Below are 20,231 nucleotides of genomic sequence, written 5' to 3'. Positions count from 1 at the left end.
CTCCAGGGTCACCAGTGGGTTGTCACACAACAATCCCTCATATTTCATTAACCTCTCACTTGTGAGCCAGCGCGGTCCCTTAGTGTCTAGCAGTGCCTTAACGCTATGGGGCACCTTAACTGTCAGTGGCTGTCCTAGGGTCAATTTATTCGCTTCTTTGATTAAATCTACTGATGCTGCCACAGCCCTCAGGCAAGGTGGCAATCCACGAGCCACTGTGTCCAATTGCTTTGACAAGTAGGCAATCGGCCTTTGCCATGAACCTAGTGGTTGGGTCAATACTCCAACCGCTGTCCCTTCCCGCTCTGCAGCAAACAGAGTGAATGGTTTTTCCAAATCGGGCAGTCCTAATGCTGGAGATGACATCAAAGCTTCTTTTAATGCCTTAAATGCCTGTTGACATTCTTCTGTCCACTCAAATGGATCTTCTCTTCCACCTCTCGTAGCCTGGTACAGTGGCTTAGCCAACACGGCGTAGTTGGGGATCCACTGTCTGCAATATCCTGCTGATCCCAAAAATTCCCGCACCTGTCGCCGGGTACTGGGAGTGGGGATGGCGCAAACAACTTCCTTTCTTTCAGCTCCTAACATCTTCTTTCCTTTGGTCAGATGGAACCCCAAATATTTCACCGTGGGACAGCACAACTGGGCCTTTTTCCTTGATACTTTGTAACCCTTTATTTCTAATTCCTTGAGTAGCCTCAAAGTATGGTCTCTACTGCCCTCTAGTGTCCGGCAAGCGACAAGCAGATCATCTACATACTGAAGCCAAATTCCCTCTTCCTTAGGTATTACAAAATCCTGTAAGTCTTTGGTCAGGGCTTGACCAAAAATGGTCGGGCTGTCCCGGAACCCCTGAGGAAGGCGTGTCCAAACATACTGGGTCCTTTGCCCTGACTGCTGAGATTCCCACTGGAAAGCAAAGATCGGTTGGGATACAGGGGCTAATCGAATGCAAAAGAATGCATCCTTTAAATCCAATACAGTAAACCATTTGGCAAATGCTGGTACTAGACTCATCATGATGTATGGATTAGGCACTACTGGGGTTAGGGGAACGGTGACTTGATTTACAGCCCGCAAATCTTGAACTGGGCGATATTCTCCTTGTCCTCCAGGTTTCTTGACTGGGAGCAGGGGCGTGTTCCATGGGGAACTGCATGGTATCAATATCCCATGCTGCAGAAGTGTCACGACCCAGGCTACAGAGCACCAATAACCATACGCAGAGGCCAGATTCTAACTAATATCTTTATTAAGGAAATGTATAAGGTTAATAAAAACAAATGTAAAAGTTAGTTCAGAAGCGGACCTTTCAGGAAAGGTCAAAATTAGTCCAAAAAAGCAATGCCCAATAAGAAATATTATGGTCCAAAGTTGTAATCCAATAACCGAAACACTCACTTTGCCAGGCAAAGTGAGGGGAGATGACAAGGTCCTTTAGTCCATAAACTTGAGTAAGGCTAGGAAATAACTTGATACTTGAAACAAGGCTTAAAACGTGGAACAAGGTAACTAGGAACAAGAACAAGGTCCGTGGAATAACTTGGTAAAATCCGTGGAACAAGGCAAGGATTGGTCCTGGGAAACAAGGCAAAGTCCGTAGATAAACAAAGGCTGGGAAGCAAGGCGAAGGCTGGAAAGCAGGGCTAGGCTTGAGCAGGAGCGAGGCTTGAATCGGAGCGCGCTGTCCAGACACAACTCGCTCCGTAGGCTGACGAATTGACTCCGCGAAGTTACTACGCGGGTAAAACACCTATATAGAGTCTAACTTTCCCACCGAAGCAGTTCTCTGGGAATCAGAAACGAAAGCTAAACTCTGAGACCAGATGTTAAACTCCTTAAAGATTCTCACGAGAAACAGTCTTAATTGGCTACATTCTTAGCCGCAATTCTTGCACTCCTGCGCGAAGCTGATTCCAAACTTCTCTGTTGTTTACAAAACTCCCGGCGCAAGAACACGGGAGAAGTAGGCTCTGGGCTTGTTTGACATACTTCTGGGAGACAACTTTCTTGCAGGTGCAGGGTTCCCAGATCTGCCTGGGAAAGATCTGGCTGAGAGGAATCCAGTTCAGACTGGGAAGGTAAAAAACCCAAGTTTTCATCTTCATCAGGAATTACAATGTCCTGAGCAGGACTACAAGGCCCATGGGTCATCACACTATCCCCCTCCTCAAGGCCCCTCCCAAACTGGGGCCCTCTCCCCGAGGCGCGAGGACGCGGCTTGGCGGGATAGGTCTGATGAAAGCGACGGGTTAACTCAGGAGCATGGACAGTGGAGGCGTCTTCCCAAGAGCGCTCCTCAGGGCCAAAACCCACCCAGTCAATGAGATATTGTAGGCGGCGGCGGTGAAAGCGAGAATCCAAAATGTCCTCAACCTCGAACTCCTCCTCCCCATTCATCAAAACAGGAGGGGGGGCCGGTTGGTCTGTATCAGGACGCACACCATCCGCCGGAAGGAGCAGGGAACGGTGAAACACTGGGTGGATGCGCATTGAACGCGGAAGTTGGAGTTTGAAAGTCACGGGGTTTAATTGCGCCACCACTGGATAGGGGCCAATGAAACGGGCATCTAACTTCCGGCAAGGGCGGTGGGAGGGCAGGAAGCGAGTGGACAGAAAAACCCGATCTCCTACCTTGATTTCGGGGCCCGGCTGGCGGTGTTTGTCAGCGTGGCGTTTATAGTCCTCCTTGGCTTGGTCCAGTTGCTGGAGCAAAAGTTGTTGCACCGCTGTGAGTTCCTGCAGCCAATCCTCTGCTGCGGGAACTTCTGAAGTTTCAATGACAGGGGGAAAGAAACGTGGATGGAAGCCGTAGTTTGCAAAGAACGGCGTTTCTTTTGTAGAAGCTTGAACTCCATTGTTGTAGGCAAACTCAGACAGTGGTAACAGAGTAGCCCAATTGTCCTGTTGGTAGTTTACATAACAGCGAAGATACTGCTCCAAAGTGGCATTGGTGCGCTCCGTTTGCCCATCTGTTTGGGGATGATGAGCTGAAGATAAGCGAGAGTCTATGCCCAATAGTTTTTGTAGCGCCTTCCAAAAACGAGAGGTGAATTGAGATCCACGGTCTGTGACTAAACTCTTGGGCAATCCATGTAGTCTGAAAACATGTTGAAGGAATAGATCCGCAGTCTCTTTGGCCGTGGGGAGGCCTTCGCAGGGAATGAAATGGGCTAACTTGGTGAAAAGGTCCACCACCACTAAGATCGTGGTGAATCCACAGGAAGGTGGTAGGTCAGTGATGAAATCCGCAGAAATTATTTCCCATGGGCGAGATGGGGTAGGAAGGGGGTGTAAAAGCCCTGAGGGCTTCTCCCTTCTTATCTTGGAGCGCTGGCATACTGGGCAGGTGTTGACATATTTTTCCACATCCTTGCGGATCTTGGGCCACCAAAAATCCCTTAGGATCAGATGCATGGTTTTAAATAGTCCGAAGTGTCCTGCTGGTTTGCAGTCATGACACAGACGAAGCGCTTTTTCCCTGCCCGGTCCGGGTGGGATATAAACATGATTTCTATAGCAAAGCAGCCCATCCTTAAGCGAAAAAGGAAAATGCAGACCTTGACGAAGTTGATCCTGCGCCCAGGCATCTGCTTGCTGACTAGCCCTGATTTCTTGAGCACAGATGGGCCCTGGAGTAGAGGAAGTTGAACCAATGGGAATGGATTTGGTGTTCCCCACTGTGAGCGTGGCAAAGTTCTCGGGTTGTAATAGTTGGGATTCAAAGGTCTCCTTGCGTCCTGCAGCGTATTCCGGTTTACGTGACAGGGCGTCTGCTTGCTTGGTCTGGGCTGTCACATAATGAATCTGGAAGTCGAAACGTTCGAAGAATAAAGCCCAACGTTGCTGCCTCTGATTTAGTTTGCGGGCAGTTCTTAGATGTTCTAGATTACGATGATCAGTGTGGACTTCAATGGGAAATTTGGCCCCTTCTAGCCAATGTCTCCAAGTTTCAAAGGCTGCCTTTATGGCCAGTAGTTCTTTTTCCCAAATGGTGTAATTCCTCTCTGGTGTGGTTAGTTGACGAGAGTAAAAGGCACAGGGATGGAGGTGATCTCCCACCGGTTGTAAGAGTACAGCCCCAATTGCCACATCAGAGGCGTCCGCTTGCACAACAAAAGGGGTTCCAGGATTTGGGTGCTGTAGAATTGGCTGGGAGGTGAATAGTTTCTTTAGTTGCTGGAACCCTTTCTCTGCTTGATCAGTCCAGCGGAAAGGCTGCTTTCCACGGATGCAGCTAGTGATGGGGTCGGACCAGCGGGCAAAATCTGGAATGAACTTGCGGTAATAGTTCGCGAACCCCAAGAAACGCTGCACCTCTTTCTTGTTAGTTGGCGCCCGCCATTCCAATACTGCTGAAACCTTGGCTGGATCCATGGAAAGCCCTAGAGGCGAGATGCGGTAACCCAGGAAATCTACCTCTTGTAGATCAAAGGCGCATTTTTCCAGCTTGGCATAAAGTCCATGATCCCGCAATCGTTGTAACACCATTTTGACGTGGTTCTCATGTTCTGATTGTGATCTAGAAAACACCAAAAAATCGTCCAGGTAGATTATCAAGAACCTGTCTAGATAGTCCCGAAAAATGTCATTGACAAAATGCTGGAACGTTGCGGGAGCTCCGCATAAACCGAAATTCATAACTCGGGACTCGAATAATCCGAATTTGGTCTGGAAGGCGGTCTTCCACTCGTCCCCTTCCCTGATGCGAACTAAGTTGTAAGCCCCCCGAAGATCCAGCTTGGTGTAAACCTTGGCTCCTCGAAGCCGATCCAGTAGATCCGAGATTAAGGGCAGGGGATAGCTGTTCCGCTTGGTGATATTGTTCAATGCTCTGTAGTCCACCACCAAGCGTAGTTCCCCTGACTTCTTCTTCACAAACATCACTGGGGAGGCGGCTGGGGATTGAGAGGGTCTGATGAATCCCTTGCGAAGGTTTGTCTCTATGAATTCCCTGAGAGCTTCTTGCTCTGGTTCAGTCAGGGAGTAAAGATGCCCTCGCGGGATCGGGGCCCCCTCCACCAAGTCAATGGCACAGTCATAAGGTCTATGTGGGGGTAATTTTTCGGCTTCTTTCTCATTGAATACATCCCAATACTCGGAGTACTTCTTTGGCAAGGTGATGATGGGCTCGGTGTCTGTGGCATGGCAGACCTTGGCTACGAGGCAATGGTTTTGGCAGTACTGTGAAGCAAACTGCAGTTCTCTGTTGGACCAGGAGATGTTAGGGTCGTGGAGAGTCAGCCATGGAATTCCCAAAATCACAGGGAAATGGGGAACCTCGGTAACAAAGAAGGAAATCTCTTCCATATGTTCCCTTATCCACATCCTGGTGGGTTCCGACCACTGACTTACGGGGCCCGTCTTGAGGGGGCGGCCGTCTATGGCTTGCACCACACGGGCATTCTTGAAATCATGATATTGTAATCCCAGAGAGTCGGCATACTCTCTATCAATGAAATTGTTGGTAGCTCCAGAGTCTATCATGGCGTGGATCATGACGGGTCCCCTTTTTGCTGACCATAATGTGACCACGAGAAGGAACAGGACCCCGGTTGGCGGCTCTTGAATGGATTTTTTGACCGGGTTGGCGAGCCTCTCTACACCCGGTCGTTGGCTTCCCCCGCCGGCTGTGTGCCAGTCGGCTCAGACGTCTTCGTCTCCGTGGAGGACGCCGCCGCAAGACGGGCGGCAGGCTTCCCTTTGGCTGGGCACTCTCTGGCGAAGTGGCCCCCGTTCCCGCAGTACCAACAGAGGTTTAAGCGTTGACGACGGGCCTTCTCGGCGGCATCTAGTCTGGGACGCACATTGCCCAACTGCATCGGCACCTCCTCGCCTCCTCTGGGGTATGGGGTCGGCGGTGGGGGTCTCCACACTGGACGTGGCTGAACGCTGGCGGGAGCGGGGGGTTTTGCCCCGGCTCTACTGCCCTGGCCTCGAACCCACTGTTTCCTGTTGGCAATCATGACTTCAGCCCGTAAACATTGATCAATGAGTGCCTCGAGGGTCTGGGGAGGATCCACCTTGGAGATTTCTTCCAGCATTTCAATGTTGAGACCCTCCCGGAATTGTCCTCTGAGGGCTACATCATTCCAGCCGGTGTTGTGGGCCAGCACTCGGAACTCGGCTATATACTGAGACATAGGTCTGTCTCCTTGGAATAGGCGACGGAGTTTGTGACCGGCTGCCTCCAAATTGTCCTCGATTCCCCAAGTCTCCTTGAGGTGGTCCAAGAAGTGTTGCGCTGATCTTAGGTGTGGAGAGGCTTGGTCGAACAGTGCCGTCGCCCAATTGGCCGCTGGCCCGTCTAGAAGACTGTAGACCCACGCCACTTTGATGTCTTCTTGGGGAAACTCGGCATCACGGGCCTCTAGATAAGCTTGACATTGGCGACGGAAAACATGAACCTTAGAAGCTTCTCCAGTAAACTTGGTAGGCAACGCCATGGCCGGGAGGCGGATTCCGCGCTCCCGCAAGCCCTTTATTTCTCCATCCTGGGCGTTGAGTCTGTCGCGGATGCGATCCACTTCGTCCTTGCTGATGGTGTAGCTCAGTGGCTGCCCACCGGGCACGGTTCCGGTAGACATTCTGGCCGAGGTTAATTGGTGCTTAGGGTGGCGGAGTCAAACTGTCACGACCCAGGCTACAGAGCACCAATAACCATACGCAGAGGCCAGATTCTAACTAATATCTTTATTAAGGAAATGTATAAGGTTAATAAAAACAAATGTAAAAGTTAGTTCAGAAGCGGACCTTTCAGGAAAGGTCAAAATTAGTCCAAAAAAGCAATGCCCAATAAGAAATATTATGGTCCAAAGTTGTAATCCAATAACCGAAACACTCACTTTGCCAGGCAAAGTGAGGGGAGATGACAAGGTCCTTTAGTCCATAAACTTGAGTAAGGCTAGGAAATAACTTGATACTTGAAACAAGGCTTAAAACGTGGAACAAGGTAACTAGGAACAAGAACAAGGTCCGTGGAATAACTTGGTAAAATCCGTGGAACAAGGCAAGGATTGGTCCTGGGAAACAAGGCAAAGTCCGTAGATAAACAAAGGCTGGGAAGCAAGGCGAAGGCTGGAAAGCAGGGCTAGGCTTGAGCAGGAGCGAGGCTTGAATCGGAGCGCGCTGTCCAGACACAACTCGCTCCGTAGGCTGACGAATTGACTCCGCGAAGTTACTACGCGGGTAAAACACCTATATAGAGTCTAACTTTCCCACCGAAGCAGTTCTCTGGGAATCAGAAACGAAAGCTAAACTCTGAGACCAGATGTTAAACTCCTTAAAGATTCTCACGAGAAACAGTCTTAATTGGCTACATTCTTAGCCGCAATTCTTGCACTCCTGCGCGAAGCTGATTCCAAACTTCTCTGTTGTTTACAAAACTCCCGGCGCAAGAACACGGGAGAAGTAGGCTCTGGGCTTGTTTGACATACTTCTGGGAGACAACTTTCTTGCAGGTGCAGGGTTCCCAGATCTGCCTGGGAAAGATCTGGCTGAGAGGAATCCAGTTCAGACTGGGAAGGTAAAAAACCCAAGTTTTCATCTTCATCAGGAATTACAATGTCCTGAGCAGGACTACAAGGCCCATGGGTCATCACAAGAAGTCGCTCTAGATGCTTTCTGATCCCCTGCACCGCCTCTCGACTGACGGGATACTGTGGCTTACATATGGGTCCCATTCCTCTTTTCACTTCCACCACCACCGGTGGAACATATTTAGCTAATCCTGGAGGATTATCTTCTGCCCACACTAAAGGAGTCTCATGCCATGGCCATTGTATTTCTTCAGTAAAAATCTTAACTTGAAACAGTCTCCATTCCTCTTCCATGGGAAATGATAGTTCCATTTGTCCATTCTTCATGAACTGGAGTTGTGCTTGTAATTTTGATAAAATGTCCCTTCCCAATAAAGGGACTGGGCAGTCTGGAAGATATAACATCTTATGCTTGACCTGATGTCCGGCCAGATTGCAGGTGCGTTCCTTGAGGAAGGGGCACTTCTGGGTCTTCCCAGACACCCCTATTACTTTCGTAGTTTCCCGAGTTGGTGGACTAATTTTTGTATTTACTACTGATTTTTCGGCACCTGTGTCCACTAAAAAGTCCAATTGTTGGTCCCCGATTTCAAGTGTGACCATCGGCTCCCCGGGGTCCAACAAAACAAGAGCCTGGCTTCCTCATTCCTCTCCTCCATCCATATCTTCCCATTCTTCTTCCATCACAGCTGCTGCAGCTATCACCTCTCTCGCAGGAAAAGGTACGTAGTTTCCACGTCCTCTTCCCCTTCCTGGGTTTCTTCCTCTCTCAGGCCTTCCTCTTTCTCTCAGTCCTTCCTGACTTCCTTCTCTTCCTTCTGGGCATTCACCTTTCCAGTGTCCAAACTTCTTACATTTAGCACATTGGTCTCGACCTAACCTCCGAGGGGGCCCTCTTCTTCCTCCTTGTCCCCCTCTGGCATATCCTCCTCTTCCTCTCTGTCCACTTGCACTTTGTTCCATCATGGTAACTAATGCTTGGTATTCCTGCTTCTTCTTCCTGTCCTTCTTCTCTTCTTCTACCTGGTCTCTTGCCATATAAACTTGATCTGCGAGTGCCAACAATTCATTCATAGTCTTTCCTAGAAATCCTGGTTGCTTTTGAATCTTTCTCCGGATGTCAGGAGCCGCTTGACTGATAAAAGACTGTTGAATCGCCCTCCTACCGTTTTCATCCTCCAAATTATACGGGCTATACTTTCTATATGCTGCCTCCAGCCTTTCCAAAAAGGCTGTTGGTGACTCAGATTTTTCCTGTACCACTCCCTGAATTTTTATAATGTTGACGGGTCGCGGCGGGCCCCTCTTTACCACTTCTACCAATATACGCTGGAATCCTCTCAGTCTCTGCAAATGTCCTTCTTCTGCGGTGTCCCATTGGGGATCTATTTCCACAGGAAACCTCTGTGCTCCCCACTCGGCTGCATCACCATCTTGTGGGGCCCCAACCTGGGCTATGGCTACCCCATTATTCAACACTGCTCTTCTCTCTTCTGATGTGAACAACATATTCAACAATTGTCTGCAATCTTGCCAGGTGGGATTATGGGTTGCCATAATCCCTTCCAATAGCCTAGCCATAGCTTGGGGTTCTTCACTATAAGGTGGAGTATTATTTTTCCAGTTCAAAATGTCACTACTACTGAAAGGCACTACCTGGTATGCTTGAACTATCTCATTCCTGTTGTTTATCACAGGCACCGTTCTCAAGGGCATCTGGAGGGCCGGGCCAGTCGGTGAATCACCAGGCCACACCGGAGCTCCATGTCTCCGAGTTTGTGCCGGAGAAGCATCACTGGGCATCCGTTGTGACTTCTTCTTTTCCTTTGTTTCCTCCTGATATTTTTCTAGGCTAGGATAGTGTTTCTTGGCCGCTTCGGTTGACTCTGGAGAGTAGGGTGGGGGTCTCGTTTCTAGTGTAGGTGCACCGGGGGCTGTTCCCTGGGGTGGGGGGGGCGGTGGCAAGGGTGGCGGCAATAATTCCTGTTGTCTAGCCTGTACACTCAACTGTAAATCTGGGTAGTCCTCCTCATTGGATTGGAAAACTTCCTTCTTTTTCCCTTCCTTCTTCACCACCATACATTTGCCATTCCTGCACTGTCGAACCCAACCTGGATCTTCTCTAACTACCCGTTCCCAAGTAGCAATATAGACCCACTGGTTCGGATGATTCACAGCACAATATTCTTCCACTGTTCGGATCAGTTTCAGATCCCACGTTCCTTCTACTTGCCAACCTAACCCAAACTCTGGCCATTCTCCCTGACACAAATTCCTCAGTCTGTAATCTCTCAGGTCCCTTGGATTGCCTGCTACGGCTCTGATAGCAAAAGAGCCAAAATTATCTAAGATGCATTGTAAGGGAGTGGAGCTCTTTGAATTTTTCCCTCCCATCCTGCCTAATAGAGGGGACTGTCCTGGCCTGGGCACCCGGCCACTCAACGGCATGCGTCAGGAAACACAAGACAGAGCCCCTTTCTACCTCCCTGGGAACTTTTTTGTGTCCCTCCCAGCGCTGGTGTTCCCTTAATGTCTCATGCAACCACTATACTTGCCAGATTTCTGTAGACGTCGGACCAACCTTCGCCCCTGGGCTTTTTCCCTGGATCCTTTTCCTCCTGGCTGGTTTCTATGGAACCTCGCTGGTGTTGTAGCTCCCACCGTCAGTCGGCGTTGGCATCAGAGGCAAGCACAGCAGCCGGTCTTGCAATATTCAGGGGCCCCTTCTCGTCTCACGGTAGTTGCCTCAGGCCCCCACCGCTGAGTTGGGGCCGTCCCGCCAACGGGATCCGTCTCCAACCTCCTGGCCCGTCTTATAGGAAATCACGTCGGGGTCACCAGAAAATGTAGCGGAACCTTTGTGCTACGGTCCTTGTTGAGCGCAGTGGATGGATTGGAGACGGACAACTGGAATAATTCCAAGAAAGCAGTTTTATTTGGCTAATGGCCACTAGGGTTCCCCCTCGCACAAAATAAGTGCTTTTTCCAGGGAGAACCCCCAGTGGCGGGCTGAGTAAATATTTATACACACTACAGGGTTCGGGTTATGCCCGCCCACAAGCAAATTCATTGGCTTAGAGTTGTGACACTGCCTGACTTGGACCCAATCAGTGCTGACCAGCGGGCCGGCCGCACTCTTTCTGTGCCGTGCTCACAATCATTCAGAGCGCCTGCGTACGCATGCGCTGTTTGTTTATCTTTAGCTTTCATTTCTTCAGAAACACATGATTTCCCAGAAGTCACATGTTTCTGTGAGTTTATGCACCCGGGTTGCTAGCTGTCGCCATCTCTGCCCATATATGGTATTTCCTGGGGTTCTTTAACCTCCCGCCTCAGAGCCAGAACCAGAAAAGCTAAGTCACAGTTGCAATAGTACAAGTCTTTACAGCTTTTTCCTGCTGGGTACAATGAAGTAATCCAGAAGATTTGATTGTTTAGATCTGTTTGGTTACTAAAGCCATAGTTCCCATTTCAATCCAAGAGCTAATTTCAGAGATATTGATTAGAATCCTATGGAGGACGTTTGTTTTTGTAAATGGAATTATATATGCAGGAATTGCAATGGGACAGTTTCAAAGTATAGGCAGTCCCCAAGTTACAAACATCCAAGTTACAAATGTGATACAAAGGAAGGCTGAAACTAAGAGAAGTCAAACATGTATTCTAGACTTTAGGAGAACGGACTTCAGGAAATTTAGGGAAATACTGAGTGTGACTCAGTGGACAGGAATAATAAAAGAGAAGGGAGTTAGTGATGGATGGGAGTTTATTAAAAGTGAAATACCCGCATATACTTGAGTATAAACCGACCCAAATATAAGGCAAAACACCTAATTTTACCACAAAAAACTGGAAAAACTTATTGACTGGAGTATTAGCCGGTGGTAGAAAATGCAGTAGCTACTGGAAAATTTCAAAATAAAAATAGATACGGATAAAATTACATTAATTAAGGCATCAGTAGATTAAATGATTTGAATAGTGGAAGCCACCTTTTCCACGACAGGCCAATTTTTTCCAAATTCAGTTATTACAAGGACAGAAAATGAACAGGTGCACAGACAGTAAGACAAACACCACAGGGGTGTTCACTCTTCCCTATGGTATCCAGAGCTTATGTATGTAGTTATGTATGTATGTATTTATGTGTGGGGCTGGAGTTACACTTTTAAAATGTGTCTATTCTGACTTACATACAAATTAAACTTAAGAACAAACCTACAGAACCTATCTTGTTCATAGCTTGGGGACTGCCTGTACTGTATTTGTAAATTATGTGCTTTAGAATCTGATGTGAATACATAAAAAGAAACTTGTGTGGTCAGATTCTTGTAAGACATTTTCTTTTAAATCTGGAAATTGAGTCCTTTCCTTCTGCAAGTTTTTTTTTACAGGAAGTAGAACAAGAGGAAGTGAAGTGAACTTCACTTCTGTTTCCACTTTATTAAAAATGTGAAGCTGCCACTAAATTCTAATTTCTAATTAGAAAGCTGTAACTGTAGAAGGAGCCCCGGTGGGAAAGTGTGTTAAAGCACTGAGCTGCTGAACTTGCAGACCGAAAGGTCCCAGGTTCAATCCCCGGGAGCGGAGTGAGCACCCGCGGTTAGCTCCAGCTTCTGCCAACCTAGCAGTTCGAAAACATGCCAATGTGAGTAGATCAATAGATACCGCTCCGGCGGGAAGGTAACGGCGCTCCATGCAGTCATGGCGGCCACATGACCTTGGAGGTGTCTACGGACAATGCCAGCTCTTCGGCTTAGAAATGGAGATGGGCACCAACCCCCAGAGTCAGACATGACTGGACCTAACGTCAGGGGAAACCTTTACCTTTAACTGTTTCCAGGAATTTATGGAGAACAGCCAATCCCAAAATGCTTTGGGAGGAAGAGACCCATGGTGATGTTTTTTTTGGATGTGGATACATGAAACCACAGATATTGGTCTTGTAGATATGGACATTGTACTGTATTTGATATTTTGTATATGTTTAAATTGTCACCTTGCCTAAGCTTTGGGATCAGGGCAGCTAACATAATAAAGTACAACAATTATCCAGTTTCCAGAGAACAGACGCACTTGATCAGACCAAAGTAACTGCTTAATGTCAGCACCTCGTATTCAGCAGTTTCTGGAGGCCGAACAATTTGGGAAATGTATAATTTTATCCTCTGCCTGAAGGGATAACAGAAAGACTTTGGCCTCACTAGAGGCCATGGTGTGTTAACCCATTTAAGTGACACCATCAGAGGTGGTGACTCTCAAAAGACTGTCTTGTCCAAAGTAAGGTGATCAATTTGTATTGTGGTAAACTACCTTGAGTTTTAGTATTTGGAAAAAGCGATGAAATATGAGAGAATGAATGAATGAATGAGAACATTTTTCCTAATGTAAATAATATTTGATGATCGCGTTAGTGGCACCTTGGAAGCATTTTTTAGGCGGTGGCAGCAACAGTTCAGCCACGGAGTCACCCTGGAAGTAGTTCTTCAGGGTTTGATGAGAGCCATTGGGCTCTGTGGCTGAAGAAGAAAAACCCCATTGCGCTACTGAAAAAGGGGTCCTAAGTGGCACCTTTGAGGCATCGTGGGGAACTAGAAATGCATTATAGTGCTTACTCCACCCAAGCGATAAAGAGGAAATTAAGATTTGGAGAGTAGCACAGGAGGAAAAGGCTAACCATTATTTTCTTGGCCAGCACGGCTTCAGTCAAATGTCTTTGTAGTTCCTGGAAATAAAGAAAATGGGAGAGTGGGAGGGAGTTAGGGGGGAAGGAGGGAAGGGGATCACATTAAGTGGCCTTCCTTTGTAATTTAAGCTGTAAATTTTGTAACACAGTATAAGTGTATCATGAAAATACTGCATGATGTCTTGTTATGGAATTTTTCTTGACTTTCTTAGTCTTCTAAAAATGTTGGTAGGCAATATGACGGAAAGTTGATGATGCTGAGACAAAGCATAACTGGATTCCACAAACTGAAGGGAACTACAATACCATGTCACAAGCCCTAGTAGAGGCATGGGCAAACTTTTTTTGCTTTGAGACGACATTGTGGGCCTGGCTGGGAGGGGGAGCTGGGCACACACTGGGTGGGGAGGGCCCGGGAAAGGACTGGGTCAGGAGGGGGCAGGGCAGAGCCCAAGACATCCTCAGGTTGTCCTCCCAGCATAAGGAAGGAAGGCGAGACATGCAGCAACTGCTCCGATCCTCCTTCCCATCCTCCTCCCCAACCCTCGGGCTATCCTCTTGATATTATGTTTGGAGGAGGATGAGACAGGTGGCAGCTGAGTGTGCTCTGGAGGGCTCTCAGCCACTGCGTGCCTCCCTTGAGTTGTCCTCCTGGCATAAGGATGGGGTTATTCATACTGTCCACATGCCAAGAGGAGAGTGAGACACACAGTGGCTGAGAGTGCTCCAGAGGGTTCTCAGCTGCTACATGCCTCCCTCCCTCATCTTTTTTGGCAAAAGGATGCAGGGGGTCACCATGTCCTTATGCTAAGAAGACAGGGGAAATGAGGAGGGCCTGAGGTAAGTGCCCGGGGGTGTCAGTGTTTTTTGGTGTTAGAGTGTGAAATGTTAAATCAAATTGTTGCTGTTGGATTGTGTCCATGTGTTTCGGCAAGCTTTCCAGCAGCACAGGAGTTAATTACATGCCAGCCCTGATTGATTACCTGCAGGACCAATGGGTCAAGACTTCCATTTCAACTGCATGGACAGAACATTCGTCATGAACTGTGGAATGTTGGGAGTGCCTTGCTAGCACTGATAGTAGATTCGGCAAACTGAGAGGTCGCGGCATGCTTTGCCCTTGCCGGGGAAGATGTGTCCTGACAGTGAAGGTGTTTAGAGTTGTATATAGTCTGTAAATAAAAGTATAGTACCGCTGGGATCAGCAGAAAATTTACGACTGAGGTGTCGTTTTGTTGGTGCCACTTTGCCGATGCTTAAGTGGTCTGACTGGTGAGAAGAAGGTGAGAGACCTGACTCATAAATAAGTCAGGGTGGCGATTAACCCCTGTCAATCCGGGCCCCGGGCCTTAGTTTGCCAATGCCTGCCCTAGTACTTGCCTTCTCATAACAGTTGTTTGGATTATGTGTGGGACCTGTAGCAAATCTGTGACAACTTCAACATTCGGAACAGTATGAATGAATTCTCTGGATATTCTTGCCCTTTCCAACTTGCAAATTCACAATAAAGCTCTGGTTATGACTATTGTGATTGGAGAGAATTCAGAAGAATAGATATTGGAAGAAATTCATTTGGCAAAAAGATTGTAGCACATAGTTACTGTTGAACAACATCCTTTTGTTTTGTCAGTAGATTAAGGATTTTCATATTTTCCAGAGACGTCTGAGCTGAGTGTGATTCCACTACATCACAATGGTTCAAGGACTGTAGAAGTTCCTTGTGAATGGGTAATTTTCTCTGGAGCCACATCAAAAGAGCAAGTGCCCAAGCTACATGTGATTTGTTTTCAGCACATAAAATTTCCACTCCTCTTAATCTTCCCATTACAAAGTAATGATGGTGCTTAAGTTTTCACTGCTGCTGTCTCAAGAAAGGCCAGTCAGGAAATATTGAGCTATGCAGTGCTGTGGTATACTATTGACGTGTTCTTTATAATTCTTCTTTATGATTCAACCGCAGAAACTGAAAAAGCAATCAGCAACCTACAAAGCAGACAAAATCTACCCGACAGTTACATCTGAGAGCCCAGAAAATGTCAGCAAGAATCGATATAAGGACATCTTGCCATGTAAGCCAATAATTAAATAATTCACCACCATAGTATCCTGTCATTTTATAGAATGTATCAACATCGAGATATGCACTGGGAATATAAATCCTTAATATAATAAATTGAATTTTAAGATAAGACAATTTTTGAAAGGAAATTTTCTTATCTTCCTCTTACACTACCTATTGATTTACAACAAATCCTCTTCTGATGACCACATGGCCATTCTGAACAATATGACATGCAATGTCGGAGATTGTGTGAGCCCTGTGTGGTGTGTGTTTGTGTGTGAGAGAGATTGATTGATTTTCCTCACTTACATAAAGGTTTTTCAGAGCGCTTGAATAGGAAGAATGGATGAGAAATATTCACTTGGTGAATTACCTGATGTTAAGCTTCTTTAGGATTCAAGACACAAATGTATGAGCCAAATTCACACACACACATTAGGTTGAAAATTAATGTAATATGTGGGTCTTTCTTAACTCACTTTAAATGCTGGTACAGTTGATGCATACTTTATAATCATCTCAGAAGGTCTCCATATGTCCTTCTAAAATATATATGTTGTATGTGTTATGTTCTAATTCTTTACATTCAAGTTGACTTGTTGGGATTCTTTCATTAAACTTCTTGACAAGATTTATTTGGGGAAGTTATGCTTTTCTCATAGGCAGATGGAGTGTGACTTGCCCAAGGACACCCAGTGAATTTCCATGGTTGAATTTTCGTGGTTTTACACCACATAGTCATAGTCTATGATTCCACTAACTTTTATGATAAACATCCTATGTAAACCAGAAGCAGGCTATTCAGCCAGAGCAGTTTAGGGAGGAACATTTAGATTAGTCAACTCACCAAACCGCAAACCCGAGAATTCCACAGGACAGAAATGTGACAGTTAAAGTAGAATCATACTGTTATAATTTAGTAGTATAAAAGGGCCCAAACCTGTGACATTTTGCTAGCCCTCTAAAATCTATATTAATATGAAACTTTACCTACAATGTATGAATTGTGGTGCCTTCCAATTGTTGGTGAACTGCATTTCTCAGAAGCCCTATCCAGCATTGCCTACATTCAGGCATGCTGGGGATTGCAATTCAACATCATCAGGAGTGCTGCTCAATTCCAACCCAATCTAAACACTGAGTTTTCAAAAAAAAAAAAAGATTTCAGGGATTTGAATGCAAAGACTTCTTCCTTCCTATAGATTTGGAGGACTCTCCAGAATAGGGTATAGAGTACCATACTGACAGCAGAGAATGGGACTATAATCCAATCCATTTATTGACAGAAATGCTTTCTCTTTGCACAAAAGGATATAGATGAGCTTATAAAAGTTTATTGGTTAATAAGATTTAATTTTAGATAAAAATAGGGGAAGGAGTGGGAAGTGGGCTTTGTTTGGAGTAGAGTAGAATACAGAAGGAAGTGAAAGATTATGGGAACATGTAATTCATAAAGAAATACATAAATGACACATATATCATGAATAGCCCATTGTTCTAATGAACTGATATAGAGAAGCCAAAGGCATTGATGTTCTGGGATATTTTGTGATGTGAATGTCTTCAGAAAGAAGACTAGAGATGAAAACCCTTCCACTTAATTATGGAGCTCTACTACATGGACAGGGGCCCCTGGTGGCACAGTGTGTTAAAGCGCTGAGTTGCTGAACTTGCGGACCAAAAGGTCCCAGGTTCAAACCCCGGGAGCAGAATGAGTGCCCGCTGTTAGCCCCAGCTCCTGCCAACCTAGCAGTTCGAAAACATGCAAATGTGAGTAGATCAATAGGTACTGGTCTGGCAGGAAGGTAACAGTGCTCCATGCAGTCAAGCCGGCCACATGACCTTGGAGGTGTCTATGGACAACGCCGGCTCTTCAGCTTAGAAACGGAGATGAGCACCAACCCCCAGAGTCGGTCACGACTGGACTTAACGTCAGGAGAAAACCTTTACCTTTTTACTACATGGACAATGTTACTGATTATTTTTATATTCTGCTCCATATACCAAAGTTTGCTAATTGTATATGTGAAATGTATATGTTCTTATTAAGTTCGGCATGCCTTGGCTAATAGTACCTAAGAGTAACCTCAGACAACATCATAAAACTTAATTTGAATTGTCTGCTTTATCTGGGGCAGCTGGTTGTTATTCCTTTTTCTCTTTTGCCTCTTTCAGATGATCACAGCAGAGTGAGGCTCTCCCTTATCACATCAGATAAAGATTCTCATTATATCAATGCCAATTTTATCAAGGTAAGACATAGAATCATAGAATCATAGAATAGTAGAGTTGGAAGAGACCACATGGGCCATCTAGTCCAACCCCCTGCTAAGAAGCAGGAAATCGCATTCAAAGCACCCCCGACAGATGGCCATCCAGCCTCTGCTTAAAAGCCTCCAAGGAAGGAGCGTCCACCACGGCCCCGGGGAGAGAGTTCCACTGTCGAACAGCTCTCACAGTGAGGAAGTTCTTCCTGATGTTCAGGTGGAATCTCCTTTCCTGTAGTTTGAAGCCATTGTTCCGTGTCCTAGTCTGCAGGGCAGCAGAAAACAAGCTTGCTCCCTCCTCCCTATGACTTCCCTTCACGTATTTGTACATGGCTATCATGTCTCCTCTCAGCCTTCTCTTCTGCAGGCTAAACATGCCCAGCTCTTTAAGCCGCTCCTCATAGGGCTTGTTCTCCAGATCCTTAATCATTTTAGTCGCCCTCCTCTGGACGCTTTCCAGCTTGTCAACATCTCCCTTCAACTGTGGTGCCCAAAATTGGACACAGTATTCCAGGTGTGGTCTGACCAAGGCAGAATAGAGGGGGAGCATAACTTCCCTGGATCTAGACGCTATTCCCCTATTGATGCAGGCCAGAATCCCATTGGCTTTTTTAGCAGCCGCATCACATTGTTGGCTCATGTTTAACTTGTTGTCCACGAGGACTCCAAGGTCTTTTTCGCACACACTGCTGTCAAGCCAGGCGTCCCCCATTCTGTATCTTTGATTTCCATTTTTTCTGCCGAAGTGAAGTATCTTGCATTTGTCCCTGTTGAACTTCATTTTGTTAGTTTTGGCCCATCTCTCTAGTCTGTCAAGATCGTTTTGAATTCTGCTCCTGTCTTCTGGAGTGTTAGCTATCCCTTCCAGTTTTGTGTCGTCTGCAAACTTGATGATCGTGCCTTCTAACCCTTCGTCTAAGTCGTTAATAAAGATGTTGAACAGAACCGGGCCCAGGACGGAGCCCTGCGGCACTCCACTTGTCACTTCTTTCCATGATGAAGACGACGCATTGGTGAGCACCCTTTGGGTTCGTTCGCTTAGCCAATTACAGATCCACCTAACCGTAGTTTTGTCTAGCCCACATTTTACTAGTTTGTTTGCCAGAAGGTCGTGGGGGACTTTGTCGAAGGCCTTACTGAAATCCAGGTACGCTACATCCACAGCATTCCCTGTATCGACCCAACTCGTAACTCTATCGAAAAAAGAGATCAGATTAGTCTGGCATGACTTGTTTTTGGTAAATCCGTGTTGACTATTAGCAATGACCGCATTTGTTTCTAAGTGTTCGCAGACCACTTCCTTAATGATCTTTTCCAGAATTTTGCCTGGTATTGATGTGAGGCTGACCGGACGGTAATTGTTTGGGTCGTTCTTTTTTCCCTTCTTGAAGATAGGGACCACATTCGCCCTCCTCCAATCTGCTGGGACTTCTCCCGTTCTCCAAGAACTCTCGAAGATAATTGCCAGTGGTTCTGAAATAACTTCCGCTAGTTCCTTCAGTACTCTTGGGTGTAGCTGATCTGGCCCTGGGGACTTGAATTCGTTTAGAGAGGCCAGGTGTTCCTGGACAACGTGTCTCCCTATTTGGGGTTGGATTTCCCCCAATCCTTCGTCCATTCCGTGTTGCTGAGGTTGAAGATGGCTTTCTTTTTCTGAGAAGACCGAGGCAAAGAAGGCATTGAGCAGTTCTGCCTTTTCCCTGTCCCCTGTCGCCATCACCCCATCTTCTCCTTGCAATGGCCCTATCGCCTCCTTTTTCTTCCTTTTTCTACCAAAGTAAGCAAAAAAGCCTTTTTTGTTGTTTTTTATGTCCCTGGCAAGCCTGAGCTCATTTTGCGCTTTAGCCTTGCGAACCTTTTCCCTACAGGTGTTGGCTATACGTTTGAATTCTTCTTTGGTGATTTCTCCCCTTTTCCACTTCTTGTGCATGTCACTTTTGAGCTTTAGCTCAGTTAGAAGTTCTTTGGACATCCATTCTGGCTTCTTTGCACTTGTCTTATTTTTCTTCTTTGTTGGCACTGTTTGCATTTGCGCCTTGAGTATTTCACTTTTGAAAAACTCCCATCCATCCTTAACTCTCTGGTTTTTTAATATTGGCGTCCATGGAATGCCGCTCAGTAATTCCTTCATTTTTTGGAAGTCAGCTCTCTTAAAGTCCAGAAAGCGTGTTTGACTTGTCTTAGTTTCAGCATTCCTTTGTATTGCAAACTGCAGGAGCACATGGTCACTTGCCCCTAAGGATCCAACCACTTCAACTGTATTGATCAGGTCTTCCACATTTGTTAAGATTAGATCAAGAGTTGCTGATCCCCTTGTTGCCTCTTCTACCTTCTGGACCATAAAATTATCTGCAAGGCAAGTGAGGAATTTGTTGGACTTTGTACTCTTGGCTGAGTTTGTTTTCCAGCAGATATCGGGATAATTGAAATCGCCCATGACGACTATATCTCTTCTTTGTGCCTGTTTGGTCAGCTGTTGACAGAAGGCTTCATCAAGTCCTTCATCCTGACTCGGAGGTCTGTAGTAGACACCCACGACAAGATCTTTTTGAGTCCCGGTTCCCTTGATTCTTATCCAGATGCTTTCAAGCTGGTTTCCCGGATTACAGTCTTGCATTTCTTCTGCAACGTAACTGTTTTTGACATATAAAGCTACTCCCCCTCCTCTCCCCTTT

The 20,231-nt window shown here is 46.5% G+C and overlaps 1 protein-coding gene across 4 annotated transcripts in view; it reads left to right on the top strand.

Annotated features, from left to right (window-relative positions):
- Nucleotides 1–20,231, top strand: part of ptpn22 (protein tyrosine phosphatase non-receptor type 22) — a 79,871-nt gene that overhangs the window by 16,002 nt on the left and 43,638 nt on the right. For 2 of the 4 annotated variants that reach the window (XM_062979699.1, XM_062979698.1), the window contains exon 2: nucleotides 15,188–15,296. In XM_062979699.1, coding sequence (XP_062835769.1) covers nucleotides 15,261–15,296 — 36 coding nt within the window. In that variant the 5' untranslated portion in view covers nucleotides 15,188–15,260. Of the gene's footprint in view, nucleotides 1–15,187; nucleotides 15,297–17,464; nucleotides 17,542–20,231 lie in introns of all 4 variants that reach the window. The other 2 variants (XM_062979697.1, XM_008110050.3) reach the window with 2 other exon arrangements.

The sequence above is a fragment of the Anolis carolinensis genome, chromosome 4, assembly GCF_035594765.1.
Source record: "Anolis carolinensis isolate JA03-04 chromosome 4, rAnoCar3.1.pri, whole genome shotgun sequence".
Classification (NCBI taxonomy): Eukaryota; Metazoa; Chordata; class Lepidosauria; order Squamata; family Dactyloidae; genus Anolis; species Anolis carolinensis.
The sequence above is the reverse complement of the archived record's forward strand: the minus strand, read 5'-3'. Positions and strand labels throughout refer to the sequence as shown.